Source organism: Simochromis diagramma, unplaced genomic scaffold, assembly GCF_900408965.1.
Source record: "Simochromis diagramma unplaced genomic scaffold, fSimDia1.1 OVJJ01000487.1, whole genome shotgun sequence".
Taxonomy (NCBI): Eukaryota; Metazoa; Chordata; class Actinopteri; order Cichliformes; family Cichlidae; genus Simochromis; species Simochromis diagramma.
Window position 1 is genome coordinate 2552806 of NW_024387305.1, and position 27600 is coordinate 2580405.

Here is a 27600-nt window from a genome sequence, read left to right on the forward strand (position 1 = left end):
GAATAACTGGTCCGTTAGTCTTTATTAGAAGTATCTGTGCAAGCCCCAAAATGAAGATGATTTTTTTTAACTTGTCATCATAAGACTATAAATTCTCCCCATTTTGAATTAGGTTCAAGCTTTGGGACTGAAACAAAATCAGGGGATTAATGATGCTTTTATATTAATGAATGCTTAATGTTAACAGGATGAAACACAAAACCTCCGAGTTGGTTTTCTACAATGCAAGCTTTATAAGTAAAATTTCCTAAATCTCTTAACTCTTGTATTGGCAGTGCTGTTCTTAACACTTCTAACTTCTGAATACTTCTTTCACCACTAGATGGCCTATGTCAGCTATTTTACAAATTACTGAAATACACTTAGAGGAAGAGACATCGAAGAAAGCGCCATCCCCTCTGTACTGATAGTTCAGCTCTGCACGTCCCTTCTCATTGCTGTAAAAGACCACAGTGTCTGCTTAACATTTTCAAATCTTAAATTTCAATCAGCCAAAGCAAAGATGTGGAGCCTCCAAAACCTGCTTTTCATCATCTGCAGTAAGTATTTTAAAAGAATAAATAATTAAACATATAAAGGTCAAAGGCAGATGTAGATTAAACAGTAGATTTATCTCTTTTAGTATTAAGGAGCAGTATGCAGGACCAGTTATGAAAACTTAGATGGCTGTCCTGGTCATCTGATTTCTTTTTACAGCTCTAACGTTGCTTCAAATAAAACACATTTTCACATTATCTTTACAGTTGCTCTGAAATGTGTGACCTGTGAAGCAGGGGTGATCCATGTGACTGGATATGTGGGGAGAGAGGTTAACGTTTCCTGCTCTTATGATGAGGGTTATGAATCTTATGAAAAGTACCTGTGTAAGAACGACTGTGGTGACAGTGATGTTCTTATTACAACATCAAACTCCTCGAAAAACAAACACAGGATCCATGATGACAAAACATCACGAATCTTCACAACGACCATCTCTGATCTTCATTCTGTGGATGCTGGGAAATACTGGTGTGGAGTGACCAGAAATGGAAAAGATATCTACACTGAAGTCGAGCTGAAATTAGTACCAGGTAAATAAAGACATGGACAGGATGAATTGTACATTTAAAGTGATTAAAAATTATATAAAGAAAGTTAAACGTACTGCCATTACCAGCTAATTCTGCTGTAAAATCAACATACTGTTAAACTGTAGTTTAACTCAATACTCATTGGTTCAGTTTAGTACAATCAATCTTAAGATCCTATGCTGACATCTCAGTGCTTAAGCCCGATGGATAAACATGTACAGACCAGTAACAAAAAGACATAAAACACTCCCGAGTAGATAAAATAATAAATGCAAACAGTAAACGCTCATATAAGTACTGCATGGTGGAAAAAAGTCACAACTTTATAAATGTATGTGAAACAAGCAAAAGACATTAAATCAGTGACTAATGAGGAGATAAAATAATAAATGCAAACAGTAAATATATTTAAACCCTCATATAAGCATGTATGTGAAGCAAGTGAAAGACTTTAAAACAATGAGTTGAATATAAAACTCTTGTTCTTTATATATAACCATTTTTTGGCTGTAACGCCTTTGGTGTTGTTTACCTTCTTGACAGACAGCTGCTGTGACACTGTGACCAAAGTTCAAAGTTATGAGGGATACTCTGAGTCTGTCAGTTGTCCGTATGAGTCTCAGTACCAGAACAGTCTAAAGTACATCTGCAGAGGAAACCAGCCCTCCACATGTCTGCAGCAGGCACTGATCACCTCTGACACCAAACAAAATGGGCGATTCAGACTTGATGATGACAAAGTGTCAGGAACATTCACAGTGACCATTAACAGCTTGACTCAAAATGATTCAGGGTCATACCTCTGTGGTGTCCAAAGAAACTCTGACGTGGATGTTTTCTCTGCTGTTGAGCTGGAAGTCAAAGGTGAGAGGTCATAGTTATACTTAATTACAGCAGCCTGAATATATCAATGATTTCTCCTCAATAAGCTCCAAACAAGCTGAATATCTGGTGATTCTAAAATACCTTTTCTCTTTCAATCTGACAGAGTGGTGCTGTGTCAAATCAACTACAATAAATGGTACTGCAGGATATCCACTAACTTTGCAGTGTCTTTATCCTCGACAATATCGGCATAACAGCCAGTTCCTCTGTAAGGGAGAACACCGCAACAATTGCACAAAGATGGCGGTGAGTCAAAGGAGGTTCACACTGCAAGATAATGCTACTTCCAGTTCTTTCATGATGAAGATCACAGCACTGGAAGCAGATGATGCTGGGACATACTGGTGTGGGACAGACTCACAGTGGAGAGTTGGAAACTACACCAAGATTGAGCTGTCAGGTATGCTATGAACAATTTTGTATATATAATGCAACTAATAGATGTGTAAGCTGTGTGCTTGTTTGGGCTCAGTTCAGCTGTCTGAGGTGTGAACAAATGAAAAAAGAAAACTGTCTGCATGAAGCTCACAGTGAGCACAACAAATAGCACCACAGAAATAGAACTACTGACAACCTCACCTACTCGTTACTTATCAGATGAACATTTATCTGAAATCTGTTTTGGGGTTTGTTTTGTTTTGCTGTATGTAAGAATTTGTTAAGTTATACAAGCTTATGTGCTATGTGCTCGCATGTATTAACTACAAATATAAAATAGGAATCAAGCAAACCTTGAAAGTGTAACTATCACCTGAGTATTAATACTGTGAAAACTGATACCATGGAATATATAACAATAACTTCATTTATGTAGCACTTTTAAAAACACAGAGTTAAAAAATGTTTCGTCAGGCTGAAGATAGGGTGGATTGAAGATTGAGTCAGCCAAGCTGACTAACTGGGGACGTCTGTTTCACAGTTTGTGCGCTACAACCTCAAAAGCACAATCACCTTTGGTTTTAAAAACAGATTGACAAACATGACCAATTTAATGTCTATGAAACTCCATGAAATACAGTAACAGAAATAAGCACTGGTTTCTTGGTTGATTTATCTGTTTCCTGGTAATTCAATGGAGAAAACGTGAAAAAGTGTTTTGGTACAAACATTTGGTCAAATGACCCAGTGTTTTTGACTTTTTTGACTATAATCTGTCTCTGAAATATAGTTGCTGAGAGCACTAAGAGTTTTTTTTTTCTCCTACAGTCTTTCTGCAGCACACCAGCACTGTAACTCCAGGCACCACAGTGGGAACAAGAATCCCAGGTAAAACTTTTACAGATACAGGAAACACGTGTGTGTTTGTTACTGTGTACTTCAGCTGATAGGTGTTGTGACAAGAAATACATTTTACACCATGAATTATGGTTAACATTTGGTTTTGGTCAAGCCAATATGTTAAAACATCTGTGGGTGTGTGCACCAGTAACCACAGTTAAGTTACACACATAACGTATAAACCAAAGATCATGAAACCATTACGTAAGTCCACGGGTCTGCTGTTAGGTCCATGAAAGATTGTTATTGAAACTGCAGTTTTACTGTGTTCTGTTTTGGTTTCTATTTTTCAGATGCAGCACTCTATGTGGTTTACACAGTACCCGTTGCGCTGCTGCTAATGTGTGTTCTAGTAATTGTTTATAAGTACAGATGTCTCAAAGGTATTGTTACATTCATATACACACAGAGACCCTTAAACTCAGATGTGCATGAAAAACTAGCATAACCACATCTAATGCTGTGTATTTTCTGAAGCTGGTGACACCACGAGCAAACATACACCCAAGACAAAGAGCTCAAAGGAAGTGATGGGTGCAACAGGAAGCAGAGTAAGTCTTAGAGAAAGAATCTTAATAGAGTTGTGCGTCTATAACACACTCCACTATAAATAATTACAGTAAAAGAAATGACTGATTTTACTCATAGTCCAAACAACCTTTAATATGTAAAATTTATTTGGCAATTTAATTAAATAGGAAGATGTAGTCTAATTGTTTTGAACACAAGAGTTAAAAGAGAAGTGCTCCCTTGACCTGTTTTCACTTCTATATCATAGTGTGACATTAACTGTACACTTTTAGGAAGTGTATCATGGTGCATTGTTACATTGTGGCATGAAAGAGTGGCTATTGACCAACAGGCTGCACTTCCAGAACACTGATTATAGAATTTGTGTGCTGTTACATTTATTACCCTTAACTATAATTCCTTAAAAAAATGTTTACTAAATTTTGATTATGGACATAAATTAATACTGCAACCTGACTTGCTGGAGGAAGCATAAGGCTACTTTGGCTGAAATGCCAGTGTATAGACATTTTTTTCAAAATGTTTCTAACAGCCCAGGTCTCTGCAACGTGTGTCGTTCATTGTTCTGCTTACTGTGTGCTGATTCTTTTTTAGATTTATGAAAATCAAGAAAGCGTCTTGACCTAGAAAAAGCAACGCGCCTGTAGCCACCATGAAGATCCAGGTAGAGATGAAGAGGTCTACGCAAACATGCCCACAACAGAAGAAATCCACTATAATGAAAGTTTCCATAATAGAAAAACATGAATTGAGTTCACAACTGTGGTTCCATATATTTCATTTTATTAGTATTCCTTAGAGTGTTCATAAAACTTTCTACTCTTTTTAAAATAAAAATGTAGAATTCTCCAAATGTAAATTATCAACATGAGTGTGAACTAACTAAATAAGCAAAGTAAAATAAAATACAGTTTGGCGACACATAATAATACATTTAATAGTACATTGATTTCTATTCATCTTCATTTATTTTAACTAAATAAACTATAATCACCGAAACTGCTTTTCCGATTACATCTGTACTTTCATTTACTTTTTTAAATAGATAGGTTGGGAAGCGTATCTGTAACCAGAAGTTTGCCGGTTCGATCCCCGGGCTCTCTGTCCTGGTCGTTGTGTCCTTGGGCAAGACACTTTACCCTACCGCCTACTGGTGTTGACCAGAGGGGCCGATGGCTCGATATGGCAGCCTTGCTTCTGTCAGTCTGCCCCAGAGCAGCTGTGGCTACAACTGTAGCTTGCCTCCACCAGTGTATGAATGTGAGAGTGAATGAATAGTGGCATTGTAAAGCGCTTTGGGTGCCTTGAAAAGCGCTATATAAATCCAATCCATTATTATTATTATTATTATTATTATTATTATGAGGACTGGGATCTGTTAAGGTCTATCACTATGTGTTGGCAGTTTGCAAGAGCAGCAGAGTGAAGGCAGCCAATGCCAAAGGAGTCAGTGAACTGAACTTTAGACTCCAGTTGAGTTGTCTGAGAGGAGAATTTGGAAGAAGCTCCTCGATCTCACAGACAGTCTATCCTATCCATGCATAGAAGAATCTGTGCAGGTCCCGAGGTGCAGATTATTTTTTTCCCTACATGTCGGCATTGGCCTCTATAAATTCTCCCCATTTTGAATTCATGCTTTGGAACTGAAACAAAATCAGGAGATTAATGATGCTTTTATATTAAAGCATGCTTACCCATATGGAAAAGATATATGTAAATCTTATAAAGTTTTTATCTGTCTTGTATGAAACTTGTATGAAAAGCATACAAGAGTGAAAACAGATATAAGATCTCTTGAAAAATTATATAATGAAACTTGTATGTTTTGTATACTTACTAAAAAAAATATATGAAAGTAATGAGAAAGTGGCCACTTTCATGAGTAAATCATGTAATCCTTATATGATTTATATATGATTTACTCATGAAAGTGGCCACTTTCATGAGTAAATCATATATGTTTTTACTATTTCTTTTCCATATGGGTAATGTCAACAGGTTAAAAGACAAAACCTCTGAGGTTTACTTTTCTGCAGTGAAAGCTTGGACTTTCAAATCTGTAAGTACAATTTCCTAGATGTTATAACTTTTTTTTTTTTTTGGCAGTGCTGTTCTTAACACTTCTAACTTCTGAATACTTCTTTCACCACTAGATGGCCTATGTCAGCTATTTTATAAATTACTGAAATACATTTAGAGGAAGGGCCATGGAAGAAAGCGCCATCCCCTCTGTACTGATAGTTCAGCTCTGCACGTCCCTTCTCATTGCTGTAAAAGACCACAGTGTCTGCTTAACATTTTCAAATCTTAAATTTCAATCAGCCAAAGCAAAGATGTGGAGCCTCCAAAACCTGCTTTTCATCCTCTGCAGTAAGTATTTTAAAAGAATAAATAAATAAACATATAAAGGTCAAAGGCAGATGTAGATTAAACAGTATATTTATCTGTTTTACTGTTAAGGAGCAGTATGCAGGACCAGTTATGAAAAGTTAGATGGCTGTCCTGGTCATCTGATTTTTTTTTACAGCTCTAACGTTGCTTCAAATAAAACATAATATTTTCAAAATGTCTTTACAGTTACTCTGAGATGTGTGACCTGTGAAGCAGGGGTGATCCATGTGACTGGATATGTGGGGAGAGAGGTTAACGTTTCCTGCTCTTATGATGAGGGTTATGAATCTTATGAAAAGTACCTGTGTAAGAACGACTGTGGTGACAGTGATGTTCTTATTACAACATCAAACTCCGTGAAAAACAAATACAGGATCCATGATGACAAAACAGCACGAATCTTCACAACGACCATCGCTGATCTTCAATCCACGGATGCTGGGAAATACTGGTGTGGAGTGACCAGAAATGGAAAAGATATCTACACTGAAGTCGAGCTGAAATTAGTACCAGGTAAATAAAGACATGGACAGGATGAATTGTACATTTAAAGTGATTAAAAATTATATAAAGAAAGTTAAACGTACTGCCATTACCAGCTAATTCTTCTGTAGCATCAACATACTGTTTAACTGTAGTTTAACTCAACAGTCACTGGTTGGGTTTAGTTGAATCTTTAATTAAGATCACATTCATTCATCCCACTGATTTAGCCTGATAGATAAACATCTACAGACCAGTAGCACTTAACACTTAGCACTTAACACAACACTTAAAAAACTGATGTGGAGATAAAATAATAAATGCAAATAGTAAATATATTTAAACCGTCATACAAGCACTGCAGGATAGAAAAAAGTCACAACTTTATAAATCTATGTGAAGCATTTGTGAGTAGAATAAAAAAATGATTAGAATAGAATGTGCTTAGGTTTACTTACATAATACGGTGTGACTGTAGATTAGAAGAACGGGAAATGATTCATAACTGTGTTTTGTTGGGATGACTTTGTCAACCCCTGTTTAGAGGACTATAGTTGACTTTTGTTGTCAACTAGTTGGTTTAGCTATATGTTCTGGTGTGTAACTGTGTAGAATAAGGAATTTATTGACAGTGGGGGTCTGCCTGTCAAAAATGAGGAGTAAAAGCTGACTGAACAATAGAATTAGTGGAAAACTACTGAAGAGGGGTGGCACAGGGCAGCCCCTCCACTTACTCTATAACGGTGTGTATGAGGGGTGCTCCTCAGATCCACTTGGTGCTTGCTGTGGCTGCATGTAGGGGGATCTCCCAGTGTGCATTGTTAATAAAGCTTTGATGAAAAATACTCCAGCCTCATCTGACCCTTCTTCTCCAGCTGAGATATCAAACAGATCGATGAGGTCAAGAAGAAGTAAACCTCAACAAAACCAAAAAACATTAAAACAATGATTTGAAATATGAAAATTTTATTCCTTATATATAGCCATTTATGGGTGTAACACTTCTTCTGGTGTTGTTTATTGTTTACCTTCTTGACAGACAGCTGCTGTGACACTGTGACCAAAGTTCAAAGTTATGAGGGATACTCTGAGTCTGTCAGTTGTCCATATGAGTCTCAGTACCAGAACAGCCTGAAGTACATCTGCAGAGGAAACCGGCCCTCCACATGTCTGCAGCAGGCACTGATCACCTCTGACACCAAACAAAATGGACGATTCAGACTTGATGATGACAAAATGTTAGGAACATTCACAGTGACCATTAGCAGTTTGACTCAAAATGATTCAGGATCGTACCTCTGTGGTGTCCAAAGAAACTCTGACGTGGATGTTTTCTCTGCTGTTGAGCTGGAAGTTGAAGGTGAGAGTTCATAGTAATAGCTCTTTACACCAGTGCCAAGAAGACATTGTTTGCTGTCAAATAGTTTTTGTGAAATTTGAATACTTCATGATTAAATAATACCATTTCTTTTTTGATCTAACAGAGTGGTGCTGTGTCAAAGCAAAACACATAAATGGTATTGCAGGAAATCTACTATTGTTGCAGTGTCCTTATCCTCCACAACACCGAAATAACAGGAAGTTCCTCTGTAAGGGAGACCAACGCAACAAATGCACAGACATCTCGATGGATCAAAGGGTCAAACTGCAAGATGATGCTGCCTCCAGCTCCTTCACAGTGAGGATCACATACTTAGATGTACATGATGCTGGGACATACTGGTGTGGGTCAGACCCACAGTGGAGAGTTGGAAATTACACCAAGATTGAGCTGTCAGTGGGTAAGATGAACATTTTTTTGATGCAAATGAAATTAATTGAGTTCCTTCTTTTGGTCCCCACTGTAGAAACAAAGGCTGTGGCTTGTTGTTTAGTTGTGTGCAGTGAGATCAGAAAAAAAAAATTAGCAATACCATATTTTACACTAAGCACAGACTGTACCAGTCATCTAATTTCTTTTTACAGCTCTAACATTGCTTCAAATAAAACATAATATTTTCACATTGTCTTTATAGTTACTGTGAGATGTGTGACCTGTGATATAGGGGTGAGTAGTAACATATATGCACTTTTTTCAGACCTAAAATCATAAGACCGTCTGACCACTAAATAAATAAATGGTAGGTTAGCATGTGTGTGTGTGTGTGCGTGTGTGTTAATTAAGACCTTGTGGTTTTCATTTTTTACAGAGGACACACAGTTGAGTTTTTCTACGCAGACCACTATGACAAGATAATGAAGAGACTATGAACGCCACGGCTCATCCCTGCCATCCGACTCTTCCTCTGGTCACACAACATCTGGAAGGCTAAGAATGATCCCACATGCATTGTGATGTCTGTTCTTCATGACCTTAAACCATCATTAAACATAGAACTAGCCATCGACGATGTGCTCGACCACATACTGGATTATGATGATACTGTTAAACTGAGACTGGTCCGCATGATCATGAATTACTCATAGGGAAGCGTAAGATTTAATGTATGCTGTTCAGTATTCATTGTGAATGTGAATTAAATAAAAAGATGTCTTAACATCAACATCTTAGTCATTTGTGCCTCAAACAGATCATGAAAAACACCTTGAATAAAATATATCATGATCCAGCCCATTCTGCAGGGCTGGGTGGTGTAAATAAGCTACATATAGCAGCGGGAGAGGCAACAGGTGTAACGCCACCACTATTGCAGGTGACACGTTATTTAGAAGGAGATGACACTTACACTCTTCATAAAACTGTGAGGATACACTTTCCCAGAAATAGATTATTGGTGAATGAGATCGACAGACAGTTTCAAGCCGACCTGGTTGATATGCCTGAATATTCAGCAGATAATGATAATGTGAGATACCTGCTAACATGTATAGATGTATTCTCAAAGTATGCATGGGTTAGATGTCTCACAAACAAGACAGGGCAGCTGTAGGATATGCTTACTGCGGGAAGGATCCCTATGAAATTACAAACCGGTAAAGGCTTTTATAATACAACCTTTAAACAGCTGATGAAGCAATATAATATCAAGCATTTCTCAACAGCTAGCAGGGTTAAATCTAGCGTTATGGAGAGATTTACCCGACGCTTCGAGGGTAGAATGTGGAAGTACTTAACATCTGCCAAGTCCCGGAGATACGTAGATGTCATCCTTGATCTCACACAAGCATATAACAAGTCTTATTATAGGTCTATCCAAATGGCACCAGCAGAGGTGAATAACAATAATGAGAAATTGGTCTTTAACACGCTGTACAAGACGAAGCCTCAGAAGAAAACATGCTTTAAATTTAATTTTCATGACACTGTACGAATATCAAAACTGAGAGTCGTGTTTCGAAAAGGGTATGAGCAGACCTACACCGATGAGATCTTTACCGTGAAGGAACGCATAGGGAGACAGCCACCAGTGTACAGACTAGCGGACCTTGCAGGAGAGGTATTGAAAGGAACATTTTATGAGCCTGAGCTACAATGTGTGATTATTGATAAAAACAGAGTGTGAAAAAAAAGTGGGGCAGAAAAAGCTGGTGCTAGTGAAATGGTTAGGATGGCCCCCCTGCTTCAATTCGTGGATTCCATAAAAAGACATCATCGGTGTGTGATTAGCCCAGATGACCCGTCTCTGCATACTTTCATTCCCCGCTGGGCAGAGACAGAGGAAGAAAGGGTGAATAAAAAGAACAACATCGCCGGCTTTTATGTGACCCTCTTCTTGAATGCTTTGGGACATGTTTATCCAGGCAACAAGATATCTAATTTTAGAACAAAGCTAGCAAAACCTATTGTTTTGAATGAGCCATATGAGATGGGTGTTATAGAGTTTCAGTGCCCTATCACGACCACATTCAAACTTGTTGTGGGTATTGTTTGTTGTATACAAATGTTTACCTTTCTTTAACAGTATCTCATCATATGGTATGTGGGCCAGTCTTAAACGAGCACAGCCGCTACTGTTCTACGTGACTGACAATAAACTCTAATTCATCATCACTGATAGATTCATCATTCTGCATCATTTGAGCTATTTCATCAAGAAACAGATCTGTATTGTACTCATCTTCAGCATTTAAAACAGCCTGTACATCAGAAGCCAGGGATGGGCTTCTCAAAACGACGTTCAAAACACTGCCCGGTTGAGACCCAGACACAGCCCTGTCTATTACATTGGCTAAGAAATCTCTTACTCTGCCCAGTGCCAGTTCTGGATTAGTAACACTTATGTCTCTAAAATCAATATTCTCATGCAATTCTCAGGTGTTAAAATCAGGTATCAGGTACATTTGGTTATTATTTCAGTCCACTGATTAAATGCCTCAAAGTCAAACCATCTAACAGGCCTAGCGGTACCATTATTGTGTTTGAATAATTTATTAGTTAGGGCTTTAAAAGTCAGACATTCAAAATTCTGGTACAGATGTAACAGTCCATATTCTGGAGTGATTTAGCCTTGCCTAAAATCCAGGTATTTTATAGCAAAGGACATTAAGAAAGGATTGCCTGCATCCAAATTCAGCCAATACTGTCGACAATTGCCTGCATTGGAGTTAGGCATGCAATGTAGGCAGTGGCTAAAAAGACAGCTATGGCTGGACATTGTGATCTGTAGTGAGAGTAGGGGCCAGGTGGATGGAAGAAAGCCTAGAGAGGTGTAGGTATACTCTGAGGAGAAAAATACATGTGCATGAAGGAGCTGGAGATATATATGACAGTAAAGATGCAAAGTGTAGGGGTAGTGATAGTAGATCAGTTTAAGAACATGGAGTGAACCATACAAAGCAAGAAAGTCCAAAAGAGAGGTGAAGTTACAGTATAGGCAGGATGGAGTGGCTGCACACATGTGTCAAGTGTGATTTGTGACAGAAGAACAGCAGCTATAATGAATATTAAGGTTCACAACACAGTGAGGCATGCTGTGATGTAAGACTTGGAGACGTGGCACTGACAAAAAGATAAAGCGAGCACAATAGAAAGGATTGGAAATGAGTAGGTCAAAGGGACAATTCAGGCTGAGGAGTCTAATGGATAGAGGTAGACAGGCAAGGCTGACATTGCTTGAACAGAAGAGCAGAAAAGGTGCAGAAATGCAGAAGAGGGATGGTGGATATATTGGATAAAGGATGTGGAAACTGGAGCTACCAAACATTAAGTGTTTTTATTGAAAATCTGAAAACACCCTGGGAAATGTGTGCAGCAATTATAATTGTTTTATTAGTCTTTCTATAGTCACCTGAATACATTATACCTAATACAAAAATCAACATTACATGTGTTAACAGATTTTGTATTTATAAGAAAATGTTATTAAAACAACACCTTTCTCAACACATTTATGTTGTTTTACCTTAAGTAATCAGAATCAGAATCAGAATCAGAATGGGGTTTATTGCCAGATGTTGAGGTTTACAACATTAGGAAATTGCTGCAGTGCTTCAGTGCAAACAATAAGAATTAAAAGTGCTATGTAGAAAGAAAGATATGTGCATGAGATATACATGAGATATATACATGAGAATAAGACTTATGAGTGCTACGTAGAAAGATATATACATGAGTGCAGGTGGTGATCGGTGCCAAACATGAAATGATGCAGTGACACAGCGTAGGGTCATGTGTTAGTGGCGGGGACAGTCATGTGGTTATTGTTCATGTGTCCAACAGCAGAGGGGAAGAAACTGTTCTTATGGCGAGAGGTTCTGGTGCGAATGGACCGGAGCCTCCTGCCTGAGGGGAGCAGGTCAAACAGACTGTGTCCAGGGTGAGAAGGGTCAGCTGAGATCCGAGCTGCACGCCGCAGTGTCCTGGAGGTGTACAGGTCCTGCAGAGATGGGAGTCTGCAGCCAATCACCTTCTCAGCAGAGCGCACAACACGCTGCAGTCTCTGTTTGTCCCTGATAGTGGCTCCAGCGTACCACACAGTGATGGAGGAGGTGAGGATGGACTCGATGATTGCAGTGTAGAATTGCATCATCGTCCGTGTTGGCAGGTTGAATTTCTTCAGCTGCCTCAGGAAGTACATTCTCTGCTGGGCTTTCTTGATGACGGAGGTGATGGTGGGCTCCCACTTCAGGTCCTGGGTGATGGTGGTACCCAGGAAGCGGAATGAGTCCACAGAGGTGATGGGGGTGTCAGTCAGGATGATGGGGGGGAGTGGGGCTGTGTGCTTCCTGAAGTCCACAATAATCTCCACTGTCTTCTGGGCATTCAGCACCGTGAAGCAGAATTCTAAACATTTAGTATCACAAGTAACAGCTGAACGTCGTAAAATATATTGTAAGCATATTGCTTACTTTATTTAAATAAATGTTATGTGTTTATTTTTACGTGTGTATATGTGACAACCTTTATATATATATATATATATATACAGTGGGGCAAAAAAGTATTTAGTCAGCCACCGATTATGCAAGTTCCCCCACTTAAAATGATGACAGGGGTCAGTAATTTGCACCAGAGGTACACTTCAACTGTGAGAGACAGAATGTGAAAAAAAAATCCATGAATCCACATGGTAGGATTTGTAAAGAATTTATTCGTAAATTAGGGTGGAAAATAAGTATTTGGTCACCTCAAACAAGGAAAATCTCTGGCTCTCACAGACCTGTAACGTCTTCTGTAAGAAGCTAGTCTGTCCCCCACTCGTTACCTGTATGAATGGCACCTGTTTGAACTCATCATCTGTATAAAAGACACCTGTCCACAGCCTCAAACAGTCAGACTCCAAACTCCGCCATGGCCAAGACCAAAGAGCTTTCGAAGGACACCAGGAAAAGTATTGTAGACCTGCACCAGACTGGGAAGAGTGAATCTACAATAGGCAAGCAGCTTGGTGTGAAAAAATCAACTGTGGGAGCAATCATCAGAAAATGGAAGACATACAAGACCACTGATAATCTCCCTCGATCTGGGGCTCCACGCAAGATCTCATCCCGTGGGGTCAAAATGATCATGAGAACGGTGAGCAAAGATCCCAGAACCACACGGGGGGACCTGGTGAATGACCTGCAGAGAGCTGGGACCAAAGTAACAAAGGTCACCATCAGTAACACACTACAACGGCAGGGAATCAAATCCCGCAGTGCCAGACGTGTTCCGCTGCTGAAGCCAGTGCATGTCCAGGCCCGTCTGAAGTTTGCCAGAGAGCACATGGATGATACAGCAGAGGATTGGGAGAATGTCATGTGGTCAGATGAAACCAAAGTAGAACTTTTTGGTATAAACTCAACTCGTCGTGTTTGGAGGAAGAAGAATACTGAGTTGCATCCCAAGAACACCATACCTACTGTGAAGCATGGGGGTGGAAACATCATGCTATGGGGCTGTTTTTCTGCCAAGGGGACAGGACGACTGATCCGTGTTAAGGACAGAATGAATGGGGCCATGTATCGTGAGATTTTGAGCCAAAACCTCCTTCCATCAGTGAGAACTTTGAAGATGAAACAAGGCTGGGTCTTCCAACATGACAATGATCCAAAACACACCGCCCGGGCAACAAAGGAGTGGCTCCGTAAGAAGCATTTGAAAGTCCTGGAGTGGCCTAGCCAGTCTCCAGACCTCAACCCCATAGAAAATCTGTGGCGGGAGTTGAAAGTCCGTGTTGCTCGGCGACAGCCCCAAAACATCACTGCTCTCGAGAAGATCTGCATGGAGGAATGGGCCAAAATACCAGCTACTGTGTGTGCAAACCTGGTAAAGACCTATAGTAAACGTTTGACCTCTGTTATTGCCAACAAAGGTTATGTTACAAAGTATTGAGTTGTATTTTTGTTATTGACCAAATACTTATTTTCCACCTTGATTTACGAATAAATTCTTTACAAATCCTACCATGTGGATTCATGGATTTTTTTTTCACATTCTGTCTCTCACAGTTGAAGTGTACCTCTGGTGCAAATTACTGACCTCTGTCATCATTTTAGGTGGGGGAACTTGCACAATCGGTGGCTGACTAAATACTTTTTTGCCCCACTGTATATTGTATGATGCATAGCAGTAATTTACTTGTTTTGTTTTCAATACAAACTTTATCAGCTTGAAAATAATTTTTGTTATTGGTAGACGTTATGAAATCTACCAATAATGAACTGCAGTTTAACCCTCCATCAAGTCTTTTATGCAAATATCGACATGTGTGTTATTCACAGAAACCTCAGAATCTCAGCTAAAAGCTAATATAAACCAATACGACGAATGTACGCTGACAGTCTGAGGAAGTTTTTGGACATTTGCAAACTAAAAGACATTTTTCAAATTGAAAAGAAAAAAAAACTGAAGTCTATGGTGGTTCTGAGTGTAAGCATTGTTTTGTATGGTAATGTAGTGTTTCATGTTCTTTTTTAATTCAAGTTTAGTGAAAATAACTCAGCTTGTCTCCATTTTATATGCTCAGATGATGCCTATGCTCTCCAAAGTTTGATTGTACATATCATTGTATAATTTTCAATAAGAAATGGAGAAAAGTTATTATCACTGTATTAATTTTATAGGTAATATAAAAAGTCAGTTGAATAGTCAAATGTCTATTATGCAGAAAATTACTTAAGCAGTACTTACTTAGCTACGATACTTAAAATTATTTAAAGTACAATTTGGGTCTCTTGTTGAGGATTCTTTTCTTCTGAGACAAAAGTGGGATGTTGCCTTAATTCAATCTTTAAGTATTTATTTGCCTCAAGCAGTTTTCCCTCAGTCAAAAAAACATAGTTTGTAAGCAGTTAGCTGTACCCAGCTTCCTGAAAGAGAATGAGCCTAATTTATCATTACACCGGATTATATATTGAATTGTGCTTCAATATAATTCATCAAAACTGCTGGAGAGAGGCCTTGGTTTAGACTTGGCGTTCCCTCGTTCGTGGACAGGCTGGTCACAACCTCTTCTCACTCCTCTTTCCACTGGTCAGACGAGGTCACATCTGGATTAGGAACCTGCCTCTCCTATTTCTTTATAATGACTTTTACCCTATTTATGTGTCCCCATCTCTGCACTCAATCCAACCTTCACCCTGATTTCACTTCTTCACATCTGTGGTCAAACCAACCTTCACCCTTGTTTCAATTCCCCATCTCTGTGCTGGGCTTCGCTCTGGTCTGCACAAACAACATCTAAATATACTCTGGCATGGTGGTGGTCAGATGTATTTATGCTAGCCTTTGTTTTCTAATACACTTTAGTCTTTAATCTTGTTGTCTGCAAACTGCATGCAAGTATAGGGTACTTGCGTCTTAATGGCTGGTTTTACATCATAAATGTTTCACTGTTTCCTGCAAAAACCTGACTTGTTGCCCGCAAAATGCACGTAAGTACAGGGTACTTGAGCCTTATTCAGGGGTCGTGTTATGAGGTGTTACCGTTTCCACTAGAGCAATGGCAAAAAACAAAATGTCCTCCACATTTAGATCATCTTGGCTGCTAGATCTAGTTGCTCTAAGAAAACAGCAATGTGAACAGGCTGGAACTGTGTGCTGTGCTTGCCCAGTTCACAATAATACTGCAGAGAGTTGACTAAGAATATCTGTAATATCATCTTCTGCAAATAGTCTGGTTGGGTTATTGTGAGAAAGACCCTGCTGTCTTGGCCCTACTTTCCTGCAAAAATCCCCTGAATTCTGGCCCACACAGCCCACAACAAGAGACAGAGTATTCTATTAGAGAAAACCCACTGCTATAAACATTTTTGTTTTAAAAAAAAGTTGGTAAGAGAAACAAAAAGTAACAAAAGTGTTGTGAGAACAAGTATATTTCCAAAATAGAAGTTAGAATAAATATTTGGCTTTGGTTATAGTAATGGCTTTATGGTTACTTTAAGTAAAAGTAAATTTAAGCCAATATGTCAAAACATGTTTTGCTGTTATGTCCTTGAAAGTTTGTTATGGTCATTTTTTTGAGGAAGTGTCCACTTTTTTCTGTTTTGGTTTCTATTTTTCAGATTCAACACTGTGTGTGGTTTACACAATACCCTCTGTGCTGCTACTGATGAGTGTTAGTTATTTATTCTTTATAAGTTCTATAAACAACTTATAATGTTCCAGGGTTAAAGGTATCATATATACTCACAGACCTTTACACTACAATGTGTAAGTTAAAATAACCACATGTATTTTTGTATGTTTTCTGCAACTGAGGTCACTGTGAGCAAATTAACCCCAAGTCAAACACCTCAGAGTAGGTGATGGGTGCAGCAAGAAGTGGAAGAAAACTGAAGTCCTAAGTCTTAATAGGGTAGTGGGCCTACAAAACATTTAATTATGAATATATGGGATACAAGAAAACTTGATTTGCTGTTAGTTGTGTTTAATATGCAAATTTTGTTCAGCATGTGGCACAGCTGGATGCTCATTATATCTCCTATTTTTATTAAATATCTGCACATTTTTCTTTTTAACACTGAGGAATGAAACTCCAACTTGACTCACTGGCAGAGGTTTGCAACTGTAAGTCAATAACCCTACTTTGCCTGCAGTGATATATAGTGGAGGGAAATCAAAAATGTGTCCATCAGTAATCAAGGTCCCTGCAGCATGTACTGTTCATTGGTCTGTGTTTTCTTTGTTGAGCAGTTATATGCAGTTATTCAAACCCATCCAGCCCTTTCCTCTAAAACAACTTCCTTCCTTTTTACTGGATATTGTGTCACAGTGAGCCTCCTGCTGGTGTTAGTGCAACACTGAATACAGTGTTTATAGTGCAATATTTGAAATAAATGTAGACTTCAGATTGCATCACCCAATAATTGGTATTGTGTTGGTTTCTTATATGTTAATTATAAAGCTTGTTATTAAATTTACTAACTTTATGAAATGATGACGTAAATGACGGAGGATGGAGTATACCAAAGAAATTGTAGGTATATTAGTAAGAGTAATTTTCTGGGATGAACATTTATTGACTTCCGGATGACAAAAAAAAAGATGTAGATAAAAGACAAAGGATGTTCCCCTTTTTAATAAATAAGTATAGACAAACATTATAGATATCTCTATTAAATTTGAAAAATGACTTTAGTTGAAAACATAGACCCTAAAATATATAAAATTACCTAGCACAGTGTTTACACTAATTCTTAACTGTCAGCATGTTACTTTAATAGAAAGTCAATCAATAAAACGTATCTAATTGTGACAAAAAAGATTGCAGATTTTCCTCAGTGCTGCAACATTTGAATATAATTGACTCTTATTTTTTTGTTCACCAAAGGGTGTGAATATGTAATCCTTTTTTGTTTTTATGTTTGCTTGTTTGTCCGTATGTCTTGTTTTTTAACATATCACATTCAAATTTTGCATGATGGTAGATACCAATAAACACTCAACTTTTTTCATACATATTTTTGCACAATATTTCTGGACATCAGGTGATTAAATGTCAATAATTGAATGTTGGATGGGTGTGAGGGCAGATGTCATCTCAGAAGATCTAACACCCAGAAAGAGAGGGGGAGAGAGGGGGAGAACGGATGACCAGGTGATAAATGTCTTATGTAGAGCAGAAAAGTGGTTCTCCCCTTTGTCTTCTGCAAGGTGAGTAGTGTGGAAGATTTTTACCTCTTCACTCTAGATACTGTAGTTGCTGTGAAAAAGAGCCTCAAATCAGAAGTACTTGACTCCCTGGTATAACTCTCAAATGTGCACCTTAAAACAGATAACTCATAAGCTGGAGAGGAAATGCGGTCTCACCAGTGGATGAAAGAGTGAAAAAGTGTGCCATCCTATGATATGATATTATCACAATACTCCACTCATGATATATTATTCCAATTTTTAACATTTTCTGATATGCTGAGCAGCCTCCCTGTTCTGTATTCTCCCTGTATTCTGATGACCAGAATACACCCAGCTGGCAAGCAAGTTAGTCAAGTCTCCTCAAATTGTGCACACTGACAAAGACTCATTTTCACTGCTGTTAATCTCGTTGAAATGACCTTAACGCCACAACACGGCAAATCTCCGTTAACGAGCTACCGCCGATCGCTCCGTGCATGGGGCTAGACGGCAAACACGTTAACGAGCTAACTGTGCTAACACACTAGTTCACACCAATGTAATTGAGCATTGCATGGCACATCCAACATACTGTTTTACTTTAGTCCATGACTCGCTTACCTTCAGGGTCATACGTCACATGAAAACCAAAATAATTCCAAACGCCAGATCTGAATGAGGTTTAATTTGCCATGTTGCAAGGAGAGCTTAACTTCTGTCTCGCTAGCTTGCCCTGCTCTCTTCCTTCTGACTATGCTGTCTGTGTTGAGCGCTCAGTGGATCTGCGCTCGACAGTGCAGCCTAGGCGGAGTAGTCGAACACAGATTCACTGAGCGCTCAACACAGACAGCATCGTCAGAAGGAAAATTGATAAAATAAATTACAAATGTTGTATTGTTCGATACATATGCGTACCGAACCGAAAGCACTGTATCGAACGGTTCAATATCGATACGAATATCGTTGCACCCCTATTAAATACTATTATTTAACTCTTTTGATTCAAGACTTTTCATTTATAGCACTTCTTTCACCACTAGATGTCATATGTCAGCTATTTTACAAATTATTAAAATACCGTTATATGAACTTCCATCTAAGAATGTTGATGTCCTGATAGTCTAGCTCCACCCCTCCCCTCATATTGCTATAACATGAAATGACCCTAGTGTCTGCACAAGCTTTTCAGTACTGACAATATTTCCTGTTACGTTTCTATTTCGATGAGCAAAGATGTGGAGCATTCAAAATCTGCTGTTCATCTTCTGCAGTAAGTAATTTGAATAAGTAAACAGATAAAGATTAAAGTCAGCTGTATACTAACAAATAAATGTATGTTTTAGTATTAAGCAACAGTAAGTGAAGCTCTGTATTGGTCTCATTTCTTTAAACAGCACTAAATTAGTTAGTAAGAAAGCTGACCTGACAAAGTAAAACATGATCTTTTCACATTATATTTTGTCTTCTTAGTTTCTCTGAGATGTGTGACCAGTGCAGTGGGGATGATCCATGTGACTGGATATGTGGGGAGAGAGGTTAATGTCTCTTGCTCCTATGATCAGAGTTATGTGTCTCATGAGAAGTACCTATGTAAGGACGGCTGTGGCAGCAGTGATGTTCTCATTACAACATCACAAGCAAGAAAAACCAAATACTCAATTTATGATGACAACAGTGCACGAATCTTCACAACAACTATCTTTGATCTTCAATCTACGGATGCTGGAAAATACTGGTGTGGGGTGACGATAACTGGAACAGACATCTACACTGAAGTCAAGCTGAAATTAGTACAAGGTAAAAAAAAAAAAAAAAGTGGCTTTGCAAAAGTCAATTATAGATTGATAGTGAGAAGATACCATAACAAATAAAATTAAAGGTAAGGACTTCAGTTTCAGGCTAATAAAAGTTTGTATTTCTTTAAATATACGGATATACAGACACAACAGTGTAGTGTACTTTAATGGTCCGGCATTTCACTACATGTCGTACTGTCTACAATTATGTGTGTGACAAATAAAATTTTAATTTCTTTAAACAGTGGTATGTGAGTGCAGGACTATCTGGAATTTTTGCTGCAAAATTGACCTTCTGTAAAACTGCACTTTAACTTGGAAAAAACACTTAAAGTCTTATATGTAATAGTTTTGTGGCTGTAACATATCTTCTGGTGTTGTTTATTGTTTACCTTCTTGACAGACAGATGCTGTGACACTGTGACCAAAGTTCAAAGTTATGAGGGATACTCTGAGTCTGTCAGTTGTCCGTATGAGTCTCAGTATCAGAACAGCCTGAAGTACATCTGCAGAGGAAACCGGCCCTCCACATGTCTGCAGCAGGCACTGATCACCTCTGACACCAAACAAAATGGCACGATTCAGACTTGATGATGACAAAATGTTAGGAACATTCACAGTGACCATTAACAGTTTGACTCAAAATGATTCAGGGTCATACCTCTGTGGTGTTCAAAGAAACTCTGAGCTGGATGTTTTCTCTGCTGTTGAGCTGGAAGTTGAAGGTAAAAAAAATCACAGTAATAGCTCTTTACACCAGCACCAAGAAGACATTATTTGCTGTCAAATAGTCTCTAAGAAATTTAAATATTTGATTATTCGAAAATAATGTTTCTCTTTCAATCTGACAGAGTGGTGCTGTGACAAATCAACTAAAATAAATGGTACTGCAGGAAATCCACTAACTCTGCAGTGTCCTTATCCTCCACAACACTGGGATAACAGGAAGTTCCTATGTAAGAGAGACCACCGCAACAAATGCACAGACATGGTGACGGGTCGAAGCAGGTTCACACTGCAAGATGATGCTGCTTCCAGCTCTTTCACAGTGAGGATCACAGAACTGGAAGCAGCTGATGCTGGGACATACTGGTGTGGGTCAGACTCACAGTGGAGAGTTGGAAACTACACCAAGATTGAGCTGTCAGGTATGCTGGACACTTTTGTATGAGATAATACAATGTACAGCTTTTAAGCCATGTGTTCGTTTTATGTTGGTTCATGTTTTAGGTCAGTTCAGTTGTCTGAAGAGTGCAGTAAAACTAAAACTGTCAATATGATGTTTACATTCACCACAAAAAATAGCGGCACAAAAATTAGAACTACTGAGAGCCTCACTTACCACAGGTGGTCTGAGGCTACAAAAATATTTTTGTCCTTCTAAGCAGTCATATTCTAACTTCCACTATACAATCAATCCTCGCATTTGTAATAAAACTTAGTTGTAACAACCCCATAAATGGCTTATTTCATGTAAATGTCGTTCAAATCTGAACACTTTGCATATTTAAGTGAAAACGCTACATCCAGATGAACAGAATCAACTTTTGGAGATTTACTTTCCTGGATGATTGAGAATGCATCAAGACGATCTAACTGTATTCTATTACAGTTACCATTTAAATTGATGGTAATCAGAATACAGTTACTTTGTTGAAATAAATAGAATACACGGCAGTCATTTCCTGTGTCATATGTTAGGCTAGCCCCTCTCTATGCCTTCTCCAAATTTGGTGACTAAATGCAGTCGGGGGTAGGTTTAACTCAGTTGGCTAAGCATGTAGTCATACATTGCATGGCTGAGAACAGGCGGCCTGGGTTTGAGTACGACCCACGCCTCTTTTCTTTTTAAAAATTTAAGCTCAATTTCCATTGGGGATTAATACAGTTTCTCTGATTCGGATTGCTGGAAACCCAAACAAAATACCCAATAAGAGGCTCTAAATTAAGCATCCTGTTAATGTTGGTGGTGTAAGTTACACAATGGACCCAGAGCCAGCAGTGCATGGGCGGGAATGCATTTCCAACACCACTACATAAGAAGAATGGGATGGGCAAAACTTCAGTACCGTCGATGTGCTATGCTGTGTGATTTTTATTACTATTAATGAAGGGTACTCGCCACCAAGCTAACATTGTTAGCTGAGGTTAGTTCATAGACTGCAGACTGTTAGGAAGCTTCTCAAAGTTAAGCACTTTGGCAAAATTTGCTGTTTCTGTCACGGTTTGTGGGGCAAGCTGTGTTGAGGTATGAATGAAGGACCCAAAGTGCAGGCACTGGCTGAGATGTGAGTGAGCTTTATTTAAGGAGACTGACATACAACCAAAAGCAAGGGCGCGAGAAAGAGAACTAAGAAATAATCTAAACTGGGAAAGCTAAGAACTAAACAACAAACCTCAATACGAGGGTATGGAGAGCAGAGGTAACACGAAGAACGACAAGGAGGGAGAACAGCATGGAGGGACACAGAGTAACTCAGGGAAACAACACAGATGGACCAGAAACAAGCACAAGAGGACACACACTATAAATACACGTGGGGAAACAAGGAAACTGCACAAAGGAGGGAGACACAGCTGAACCTAATTGACATGATGAGACAGGAAGGACGCAAACTAAATACACTGACACCAAATAAGGGCCTTCAAAGTAAAACAGGAAACATACACTGACAGAACTCAGAGACATGAAACTGACAGAGCAGAGGGAACACACAAGCAGGGATGACTGGACACTAAACCAAGGAAGAACAGAAACCAAAACCAAAAAAAGAAAGTCTCAAACAGAATACATAATAATAAGAAGTAGAAACACAAAACGCTGCCTCAAAAGACCCAGGACCATGACAGTTTCATAATGTCTAATAAGCTTCATACAGTTAAGCACAATCACTACATGACAGAAACGCAATCTAATCTCTCTTAAATCAGGTTCGATCCTTGGCTGCATGCCAAATATCCTTGGACAAGATACTGAACCCCAAATTGCTCTCCGATGCATGCATTGGAGTGTGAATGTGTGCTGGTATTAAATAGAAAGCATTTAATCATAGAAAATAGTGCTGGTGTGAATGGGTGAGTAGAAAAGGCCAACGCCTCCTTACCCAGACAATATGGAACAGACTGCACACAGCCAGTATCTCGTCTCATAGTGTTGTTTGCGCTGGTGGCAGCAAAATGTGCACTTGAACCTTAACATGTGGAGGAACATCTTCTTCATCAATCAGTGCGGATTCCGCTTTCAGGACTCGGATCATATGGTTAAGCTATGGAGAAGATATAGAGAACATTATAGTAATTGCTGCACCCTTAGGGTAAAAAGTTTTGATGGAGGCAGTGTGATGGTGTGTGGAGACTTCTGTCATCATTGGAGGAGAATATAATCCACATGCTATAACTTGTTTTGACTAGCCACATATTAAAGACAGTAAAGCATTCTTTTTATACAAAAGAATATATAACATTTGTTTTGTTGAAATTATTTTAATCAGTAAGTCGTATCTGATGAAATGTCATCTTTTACTAGCCATTCTGTTAAAAAAATAGAAAAAACAAAGTCTGACTTGAAATGAATGTGGTAACAACACTAAGAATCTTCTTCTCTTACAGTCTTTTTGCAGCACACCAGAAAAATCCCAGGTAAAGCTATTATAGAAAATATAAACTGCATATGTGTTTCTGTTAGTGTGCATGCCAGCTGAGAAATGTTGTGAGAACAAGTACCTTTTCACATTTAAGGTTAACATTTGGTTTTGTTTATGGTTATGGTTTCATGGTTACAGCACATGAAGTAAGTCTATGTCACACCGATATGTTAAAACATCTGTGGGTTTGTGTTATGTTAAAATACACATAACTATTAACGAAAAGAAAAGTGAACATGAAAGCATAGTGAAGGGCCACATTTCTGCTCTTAAGTTATTATCGTATTTTTCGGACCATAAGGCGCACCGGATTATAACAGTCAGATAAGTCAAACTTTGCTCAACTCATTTTTTGTACTTTCTCGGTAAAGCAGCAACACTGCTTTACTTCTTCTTTATTACAGAAGAAAGAATTTAGACAGATTTTGACTCTCAGTGATGCCGCAGTGTTCGTTTGACTTTTGGACCTGAAGTGGAGTTTAGTCCCGGATTACTCTGCGAAGCTCCTAACTACGGTGTCCGTAAAGTTCAGACAATCCATCAAGTGGTGCGGCTTCGTAGCTTACGAAAGTCGTACTACAACATTTTTTGACAGATTTTTGAGCGCTGTGTACCACGTAAAATTGGTTCAAGGTCAGTAAGCACAACTAAAATTCATACATAAAGCGCACCAGATTATTAAGCGATTTTTGAGAAAATTAAAGGATTTTAAGTGCGCCTTACAGCCTGAAAAATATGGTAAGTGTTTTGGAAAGTGTTTCTTTTTATTGTCTTCTCTTTTGGTTTCTGTTTTTCAGATGCAGCACTCTATGTGGTTTACACTGTACCTCCTGTCCTGCTACTGATGTGTCTCCTAGTTACGATTTATAAGAACAGATGCTCAAGAGTTAATGGTATCTTTTACAGTCATGTACACATGGACATGCTTGCACTCAAATATAGATGCAAATATAGATGCAAATGAAGTACAACCACTATGTATACTATGTATTTTCAGAAGCCGATGACACCATGAGCAGAAATACACCCAAGGAAAAAAACATAGAGGAAGTGATGGGGGCTGCAGAAAGTGGAGTAAGAAAACTAAAGTGTAAAGCATTAACAGAGTTGTATGCATAAAATATAAAAATATAAAAGAATTTGGCACAATTGGAATTTGTAATTATGTGTACATTTTTATTTTTGATGCTGAGACAATGATAGCAACTTGATGTGGGAACGCAGATAAAGGTCCTGCTACAGCTATGAACAGCCTCACACAGGCTGTAGTGTGGCTACAATGGTGGAATAACTCAAGGGCAGTGAGATGACTAAGAATGCAATTGGAAATTGAATCATTTCTTTGAATGGAGTTTCTTTTTTTTTCTCAATTTTTTTTATTTGCTTTACGTCTTTTATATTATGCGCATATTATGCCACCATCTAACACAAATGACTAACAGAAAAAAATATGTTATATGCTGTAACTCAGCAGCAGAACAAACTGTTGCAATTTGTCACAGCTTAGTTGATTGTATAAATCAAGGTTTCTCTGAGCTTTCATGGCTGGGTGCTAATTAACCTAGTGATTGAGAACCATGCAGCTAATTCACACAACAAAAGAGAAGTGCTCCCTTGGCCTGTTTTTAATGTGGCTTTGACTGGTGATAAATAAGTGTATTACACTGGGGCACTTAAGAGTGGCTCTTAAAAAACGTACTATATTATGTGCCGTTACATTCATTATCCTTAATTGTAATTCCTTCAGAATGGTTTCTATATTATGGTTATTATAAATCTGGACATGAATGCATACTGCAATGAGTCTCACTGTCAGAGATACACAACAGAAAGCAGCTACTCTGCCTATAGTGTTAGCGTAGAAAAAACACTTTTCCAACATATGTCCATCATAACCCAGATCTGTGCAGCTTGTGGGGTGACTAAGCTCATGTATTGGCTGGACTTAAACAACCAAAGATATAGAATTCATGTGGTGCTGATAATGTAAGTATTCATGTTTTAGAATCTGTTTCTTTGCAACATCTCTATTTTTAATATTGTTGTTTTGTTCTCTCAGTCTTCTAAACAAATGACATTTATAACTTGTAGTTGTATTTTCTTCAGTTTTCATATGTCTGGAGTCTGGACAGGCACATATGTACACTGCAACTTGTCTCACTGGTGAAAGCATGAGGTTATTTTGGCTACAGAGCTAGTGTAGACAACATTTTTTTCAAAATGTTTCCATAGCAACCCAGATTTCTGCAACATGTATCATTAATTGTTCTGTTTATTGTGTGTTGATTCATCTTTAGATTCATAAAAATCAAGAAGTTGTGATGACATACGTACAGCAAAAAGGTCTGCAAAGATGGAGGTGGAGAGGAAGGCGTCTATGAAATCATGACCGCAAATGCAACAGAAGACATCTACTGTAATGGAAACTTCCATAAAGCCAACAGAAGATAAAAGAGTTTGTATCTGTGATCCATATCTTTTCTTTCATTAATATTGATTAAAGTGTTCATAAAAATATTTGCTCTTTTTATATAAACTGTGGAAACCCCTAAATGTAAATGATCAACATGAGTGTAACGTGAAAAAAAATCTATTTCTGGTCACAATATGTCAGTTTTTGGTTGGTTGGTTGGTTGGTTTGTTTGTTTGTATGGTAATGCTGTTTACTTAAGATGTGCAAATAAACATACTGATCAGATGTGTTTTTCATTAGAACATACGTTTTTACCGTAATCAGCAAACTCATGGCAATATATTCGAGATATTCGAAAAGAAAATAAAACATTTCAAAAGAAAATACACAGAAATATCCGCAAAACTGCTGACTCGGTCGGTTATTCAAACCAGCCCAGTCTTTTCTATTGAAGCATGATGACATGAGCTTTGATTTTCTTCTGAGGAGACCAGATTTTTGTCCCCCTTCAAAAGTTATACTGTCAGTGTCAGTTCTTAGAGTGTGGCACTGACCCCTGCAGGTGATGTGTTAGTGTAACTCTGAATACAGTAATTATGGTGCATAGATATATTGGACAAGACATCAGATTGTATCACTCATTAATTTGAAATGGACTGGTCTTCGTGTATGTTAATTGCAAAACTTGCTTTTTAATTTACTATTTTATACTGTTTTTCATAATGTCAATGTTTTGTATACCTATGATATGACAGAGGATGGAGTGTGGCAGAGAAGTTATAAATATATTAATAAGAACATGTACAACATAAATTGTTGTTTAGAAAGCAAATTGTTTAAAGTTTCTATTTTTCAGGATAACCATTTTTGACTTTCCAGATGTATGCTTACTTTATTAAAGACCTGTCACATGATGTTAACAAAAAAACGGTTGCTGTCCACACTTAGTGCCTTTGTTTCTCTTTTCAACAAAATAATTAAAGGAATGCTCAAAAAAATCAAAGGAACACGTCTGATTGATTTATCTTATTTTAAGTATTTATTTATTTGGGGGGGGGGGGCTGTAGCTCAAGTTAGAGTGTGCATTTGTGCCCCATTTTAGTTATGGGTTCAACAAGGTTTTGCAACACCTCACTAGCACAGGCCTCAGATGGAATTTAAACACCAAGTACAATAAATGAAGGAAACTCCCATTGTGAATAAAAAGATTTGCAATTAATAAAAATTCTCTCTAAGTAAAGATTGCATGAACTTTTTTAACACTGTGCTGTAGCCAACCTTGAAGACACAAGCAGATTCCACCTCCCCTCACTTTTTCTGAAACCTCCAAATTGCAGCCTGCTCACAGTAGTCGAGCATTTATGAACCAAGGACGTGTTCACCCAGCCAGGTGAAACACAGGGTTGCAGATCTGGAAAAAATCCTGTTTATTCTGTTGAAGCACAGCAGTTCATCCCTCTTACTGACAAGAGATCAGGCATTTTCCAGGTGAACTGAAGGGAGATTAGAATCCCCGCTGATGGAGTTTAATGAGTGTTCCAAATTGCTGCCCTCATCAGTGTCTCCTCCTGATCCCATGAGAGCTGATGCTTCTTTGTAAGAGTTATGCAAAACTCTCCTGGTGGATTAAGGA

General features: G+C 38.3%; 2 protein-coding genes and 1 pseudogene across 3 annotated transcripts; all 3 read left to right on the forward strand.

The window, feature by feature from the left end:
* The first annotated feature begins 180 nt into the window (after positions 1-180).
* Positions 181-4540, forward strand: LOC120716977 (polymeric immunoglobulin receptor-like). 2 transcript variants are annotated; one of them, XM_040004737.1, is made up of 8 exons: positions 182-539; positions 744-1070; positions 1614-1934; positions 2059-2355; positions 3162-3221; positions 3527-3616; positions 3711-3784; positions 4359-4535. In XM_040004737.1, exons 1-8 carry the CDS (start codon positions 503-505, stop codon positions 4389-4391), a joined length of 1239 nt encoding a protein of 412 aa, XP_039860671.1. In that variant the 5' UTR covers positions 182-502; the 3' UTR covers positions 4392-4535. The 2 variants fall into 2 exon arrangements, with proteins under 2 accessions (XP_039860670.1, XP_039860671.1); XM_040004736.1 differs by having other exon boundaries at positions 181-539; positions 3711-4540.
* A 1231-nt stretch (positions 4541-5771) lies between these two features.
* Positions 5772-9181, forward strand: LOC120716979 (polymeric immunoglobulin receptor-like). Its single transcript, XM_040004740.1, has 6 exons — positions 5772-6134; positions 6342-6668; positions 7678-7998; positions 8123-8419; positions 8654-8685; positions 8828-9181. The coding sequence occupies exons 1-6, from the start codon at positions 5972-5974 to the stop codon at positions 8840-8842; spliced, it is 1155 nt and encodes a 384-aa protein (XP_039860674.1). The 5' UTR covers positions 5772-5971; the 3' UTR covers positions 8843-9181.
* Positions 9182-19347: 10166 nt separating this feature from the next.
* On the forward strand, positions 19348-24888 carry LOC120716781 (annotated as a pseudogene).
* Positions 24889-27600: the final 2712 nt, after the last annotated feature.